The sequence below is a fragment of the Antedon bifida genome, chromosome 1, assembly GCF_963402885.1.
Source record: "Antedon bifida chromosome 1, ecAntBifi1.1, whole genome shotgun sequence".
Classification (NCBI taxonomy): domain Eukaryota; kingdom Metazoa; phylum Echinodermata; class Crinoidea; order Comatulida; family Antedonidae; genus Antedon; species Antedon bifida.
Window position 1 is genome coordinate 13,140,567 of NC_136226.1, and position 6,350 is coordinate 13,146,916.

The 6,350-nt window shown below is 33.3% G+C and overlaps 1 protein-coding gene across 1 annotated transcript; it reads left to right on the top strand.

The window, feature by feature from the left end:
* The first annotated feature begins 3,698 nt into the window (after nucleotides 1–3,698).
* LOC144834889 (migration and invasion enhancer 1-like) lies at nucleotides 3,699–6,130 on the top strand. Its single transcript, XM_078689872.1, has 4 exons — nucleotides 3,699–3,726; nucleotides 3,975–4,061; nucleotides 4,519–4,595; nucleotides 4,723–6,130. Exons 1-4 carry the CDS (start codon nucleotides 3,699–3,701, stop codon nucleotides 4,804–4,806), a joined length of 276 nt encoding a protein of 91 aa, XP_078545998.1. The 3' UTR covers nucleotides 4,807–6,130.
* The last annotated feature ends 220 nt before the right edge of the window (nucleotides 6,131–6,350 follow it).

Consider the following 6,350-nt stretch of genomic DNA (forward strand, 5'->3'; position numbering starts at 1 on the left):
ATGTTTTTATTTTTACAATAATTAAGACATTATTCAAACCATACAAACAAAATATTTCCTTCCGAGAAGGAATAAAAAGATGTAAATGCAATAGCAGTATCATTTTTTTTCATTGGAAAGACACACACTAACATTTTATTTCAAAATACAGGAAAATCTATTTAAGGTCTATGTGAAGAAAACACAAACAAAGTCATTTTATTTATTCACATTTTTTACTGAAGTTTTTGTTTTAATTATATCGTAAATAAATTTAATAAAATATTAATGAATCAAATCTTGGATAATACTACTACTTTGCATTTACACTGTTGGCTTTTTTTCTTGATCTGATGAAATTATATTTGTTTTCTTTCTGTGTTTTTGAAGAAACAAAGCCTGAGACACAAACACTTGTGATCAAAGTTTAATCTAGAGAAAAACAATTGTAGCCCATAATGCCAACAAAAATGTTGGTTAATCAGAATTACTGGAAAGAATTCACAATACAGGTTTTACACATTTACTATAGATTTGATTTTTGCCCTGTTATAAGCAAATGAATTGCGGCCAGTCAAAAATGATACCAGGACTCATCATATCAAGAAACGACAAGGTAACTATATGAAGGCCATGGAAAGTTGTTAGACCAGTGGACAAAACAACCACAAATTGAGGCCACAAGATACCATCGGCATCATGGCATCAAAATGAGGTTATTCAATCAGTACCAATTGATGCAAGGAGTCACCCTATATGGACAACCTTGACAACTATTGAAATACTAGCTATTTCCTATACAAGATTCATGAAAACAAACCAGAAGTCCATGTAATTTCACTCTTTCTTAGTTAGACCAAAATTGATGCCGCAAGATGCAACTAGGCATCATGGCAAAACAGTAGCAATGGTTGACGACCATGAGTTTTTTTATCTACGTACAAGCCTAGCAGCTAGTTACAAATCTTACTTGTTTTGAAGCCTGGATGCTCGAAGCGATGACTTGCTGCATTAGTAACCTACCTTTGTGTTTCCGTTTCAAAATAGGGCTAGAAATAAACCAGTGTGCATGGAATAATAGGGGACTGCACTCTGGGGTTGTATCATGCATTATCTAAGTGTTAGTAAAAATCATCTTAAATAGTTATATAATTAATTAAATAATGATTTATTTTTCTACCTAAATTATAGTTAATTTGAAGCTGGCACAAAATTCCTGGTACATAAATTTCTGTCGCATAGCTTTAGTGATATAATTAACAACACAGACGTATATATGAGTACAATATAATTTATAAACAATTAAAAACAATCATTGAAATAAAAAAGTGCATGATGCATGGATGGATAGACATATCTTATTATAATATAGATATATAATATTTGTGATGATATGAAGGGGCACAAGATCAGGAACAGTTCATTAACCTGTGAATAAATTTGCAATTATTAGTTTGAATTGGCATTAATGGTGAGGTCTTACTATGTGTTGAGTGCATGCATTGTCCCATCAAAGCTACAACGTATTATTTCCACATAGAGATCAGAAATGTTGTCAAAATATCAATGGACTTGAACACAACAGTATCAATGGTTCAAGTAGGCAGATGAAAAGACCAATTCTTTAGTAACCACTCTGCAAAAAAAACATTGAACCGTTAAATTTAAGTAGAGGAAGGAGTAGGCTAGCCACAATCTTCTGTATACTGTATACCAACTTCATAGGAAAACAGCTTGATAATGCTTAGGCTAACCCTCCACAGAACTTCAGGAAAGAACATATTTGTGACAACACCGGAAATCACATCCATGTAGCGTACTAAACATGATCGCATCCTAGATGTTTAATACTTGAGGTAAATCCATGAAGTCAACTAAACACTTTAAAAAGGCAAATCAATGTTTCGTTTTACAGAAAATTTCTTTTTCCACATAATTGAGAAAGGTGGGTAGGTAATATAATATTTTAATATAAGTTACCCAGACTGCCTAGGCCTAACCATAAATCAAATGAGCAATTAAGGTTTGTTTCAAGTATCAATATTTTGTTTTTAAAAAACATGCATGACCTACTGGAAATGTGTTCTTAATTGAAGTGTATTTCAAAAAGAAAACACCTACCATTTACCATTTATAATTTATCCAATTATCTATTAATCAGTAACCTTTTATCGACGCTTTTCACTTCACAAAATGGCAGAAAGAAGTTCGCCTTCGCCGATCGTAACTTAGTATGCAAATTAGAGGATAAGGTAGCCTAACTTTGATTGGTTGAATCTTTTGTAACTGCGTTGTTGTGAGTCGTTGATTGGCTTGTTTAGTAAAGACTGTTGCTACCGCGTAATCTGAACTCTCCTCCTTCAACGATTGGTCGTTTCACAGAAAATTGGTTGGTGGAAAAAGAGGGCGCTAGACCTGTTTTTAATGCATTCAGAGAGAATTAGAGAGTTGAGCATTTCTTCCCACCCACTCCCCTCTGAAATTAACACATGGGACGTGAGCACAGGTCAATTGGCAAGGAGTCACAACACGACGAATAACAACCAAGTATTTTTAATAATAATTATAATAATAATATAAATATAGAAAGAATTCTTTGATTCATCAAAAGAATTCTTTTTTTTTATATAATGAAAATGACTTATACTTCCGGTCATATGTCATTATTTATAAATAATGACCGACAAGTCATTGTTTATATAATATCATTATATCAAAGAATTCTTTGGTTTAATACTGTATAATAATTATTATAATCAAAGAAATAACAGACAACGAAATCATCACAACCCACAATCAACCCAGTCAACAACTAAAGGTCGGGTCATAAACTCGACTACCTAGTGTGATGCAGTTTTCCTGCTTTATTGGAGTAGTACCAGAAGAATTCTTTGGTATAATGACATGCTACTTCCTGTTATAGGTCATTATATATAAATAATGACCTTCAACAATTACACTTCCGGTAAACTTAAAACACACTTCCGGCGTTTAAACGTGACCCTTGCCCTTTTCGATAATTTTCGTGAGCTAGCTAGGCTCTCTCGCTCGAGTCGAGTGTTTCAGCTGCTCCAGATAAATTCTACTTCCACATACATCTCTCCGTCAGTTTTTGTTTTGTACTAAGTAATACTAATAGTAATATCTGTACTACTAGGCCTAGGCTACTCTGCACAGAAGTCAAAATGACGACAAATTCTAATAAAGTACATATTGAATACTGGTGAGTTTGTTTATTAAACATGGATGAGGCTCCCAATAAATCGTCACAAGACGGTGGCATTTGCTTTATTATTATGGTAACGGGACGAGACTAGCCTACTACTAGGCTAGGCCTAGCCTACTACTAGGCTAGGCCTAGCTAGCGGGATTCCTAGCTAGCTAGTAGTACTAGTAGGCTAGGGCCTAGTCTAGTAAAGTAGGGGGATATGCTAGGGGTATTAGTAGTAGTAGTAGGGGGACCGTGTAGTAGGCCTACTACTACTAGCTTAGTTAGTAATCTATAAATATAATCAATAAATAGGCTAGACTACTACTAGGCATACATAGAGGGCCTACTAGCTAGTAGGTAGGGGCCTACTAGTCTAGGGCCTAGGCCTAATTAATAATTTATAAAAGGTTTTATGGTTGATAGACGATCGGGACCACGGATGATGGAGCTCACGAAGGTCGGGCCCAGAAAATGCGGTCCTGTTCATCTTACTTATGCGTTGGGCCTGATGATTGTCTCAAGTGTTTTTAACCATGGTGAGACACATTTATAAAATCGATTACTTATTTTGGTCCCAAAATCATCAACATCCGGTATAAACTATATATTCTGTATTATATATGGAGCGCTATTATTATCAGGCTATTTTGAATGCGCTACTAGATAAAGTTAAAGTATTGGCTAAATACTGTAAATTTTATTTTGTAACTCCTGTTGCAAAAAATGTCTTTGAATACTATACAGAAATACTAATAATCTTTTTATACTTATAGTGGTGCATGAGGGTACGAGAACCGCTTCCTGGAGCTGCAAAGTCACATAAAGTCTGCAGTACCGGAAGTAGACGTCTCTGGAAGTGTTGGTCGCAGTCGTAAGTATTCTAATTCTTTTCACACCTGCAAAAACAAGTTGTTGCCAGGTTTGCATAGTGTGAAGACAATTTTGAGAAAACCACACCAATGAGAGGCCCGTTTTTTTGTTTCAGAATGTTACTATGCGCATGTGTGTATTGCCCTGGTATTAAAGTGACCAATCGTAGTAATCATAATAATAATATTGCGAAACTATGTGTTGTTTCACATATGCGTGTATGAAAATGTGTAACAAGTTGTAATAAATTTATGCAGATGTGAAAATGGTAATTAGATATTGTTTTTATTTTGATAGCATCCCAGTAACATATTGCTATATTATTTTTTAATGCTTTCAGATCCTTGTTTTCAATTTGATAACTGCATAATTAAGAAGACTTTCTTTGCACAATTTCAAATTGTATTTTTCATAATTTTTTTGGAAATGGCTCTATTTACATATTTTATATTTTTCAGAATCATTTGAAGTAACCTTAAATAATCAAACACTGTTTTCCAAGTTAGAGTCTGGAGGATTTCCAAATACTGATCAGGTAGGGTACATAATTTTCACATACATTATGATATATTCATGATTCATATATTTATTTATACACAATTAGCAATATCTAGTAATGTTTGTTTTATTATTGAAATAAATAATATTTGTATCTTTCATAGATTGTGAAGCAAATTATTGATTATGACGGTGGGGACGTTCAACAAGTAACAGATATTTCCTTCCCAGGATGCAATATTTTATAAAATACTGTGGTAGAGTAAAGATAATTAAATAATATTGTGGGTATTTGCACTGAACAGTTTCTATTTGTGATAATGTATTGTGTGTACAGTATTGTATTACAACAGTTTCAGTATTGTATTCTCAAATAGTGCTTCAACTGAATGCCAGTTTTCAATATAATTATGCAAACATTAGATGAATATGTCATGGTTAAAATAATAGAACTCCAATTATGGGGACACATTTAGAACCCAATAAAAGGTCCCCTTAATAGGCCTGTCCTGAAAGAGAGGTTCTACTGTAATTGGTATAAAAAACTAATAACAGCTTTAAATATAATGTTTACCAATAATTTTCTTACCTCTTAAGCTCTGTCTACACTATTAAAAATTTGATGTGCCCATATGGAAATTATGTCCATATATATCACTACCATATTTAAGCATATAACTACCATATTTAGTTTACTAGTTTGAAATGAAGACAGAGCTTAAGAAATACCGGATTCTGATGCTTATCTTTGAATATTATGTACAATTTACGTTGTGATACCCTCCCACCTGTATACTAGGAATGGCAGATCATTTGGTACACAAATTACTTGTAGCGAATGATAGCTCACATATAAAGGATGTTTCCATGTGCAAGCTGGATGATTAGCCTACAAGCTTTTTGTGTATGAAATGTACAACATTCTGTAACATTCAATAGTTATTGTTCAATAAATTATTAAATATTTATAAATTGTCTATATTTTTATTATAATAATAATAATAACTGGTACTTGATATAGCGCATTATGCTGAGAGCCTCAATGCGCTTTACATAGACAGAACAATTTTGAAAATTAAAGATTCAAAAGGTGGGTTTTGAGGAGAGATTTGAAGACACCGGTGGAAGTTGCCTGACGGATTTCAATAGGCAACGCATTCCAAAGAGAAACGGATGCCGAAGAAAATGAACGATTTCCATAAAACTTAGTGGAAGGATGAAATATATGGGAAAGAAGAGACTCAGATCCTGATCTCAGAGACCGCTTAGGAACATAAGGTTTAATAAGTTCAGAAATGAACTTAGATGAAGAATTATGAAGAGCTTTGAAAACAAATAGCAGGATCTTGAAGGTAATTCTTTGTGTTACCGGAAGCCAATGAAGTTGTCACAGCACAGGTGTGATATGTTGCCTTATGGGGCTTTGAACGACCAATCGGGCAGCTGTGTTCTATTGTATTTTAAGACTTGCATTAAGAATTGTATTGTAGTTCATGACAGACAATTTTTATATTGAAAATTATACAATTCCTTGTTATAAGTATGTTAAGCAAAATAAAAAACATCTCAATATTCTGTTGTTAATTTCATCCTGTCATGGTTTCTATTTTAAATTCAGAAAACATGATAATTTTGTCGTCAATTTATCGCCAAATAAGCTGTGGTCGCCATAAGAAATGAAGTATTTCGTGCAATATTTAACGTTTACCAGAAAGAGTGAGAATGAACTTTTTCAATTAATTAGACTTGCCAAGGCTCTAGTTATTCTTGTTTCATTTAGGTTGTTAGTCTT

What these genes read in the sequence shown, in the direction of transcription:
- LOC144834889 (XM_078689872.1), top strand. Translation starts at nt 3,699, where the DNA reads ATGATTGTCTCAAGTGTTTTTAACCATG. An exon ending in CTCAAGTGTTTTTAACCATG is followed by an intron (nt 3,727 to 3,974) that starts GTGAGACACATT and finishes GTGGTGCATGAG; the next exon opens with GGTACGAGAACCGCTTCCTG. An exon ending in GATTTCCAAATACTGATCAG is followed by an intron (nt 4,596 to 4,722) that starts GTAGGGTACATA and finishes TATCTTTCATAG; the next exon opens with ATTGTGAAGCAAATTATTGA.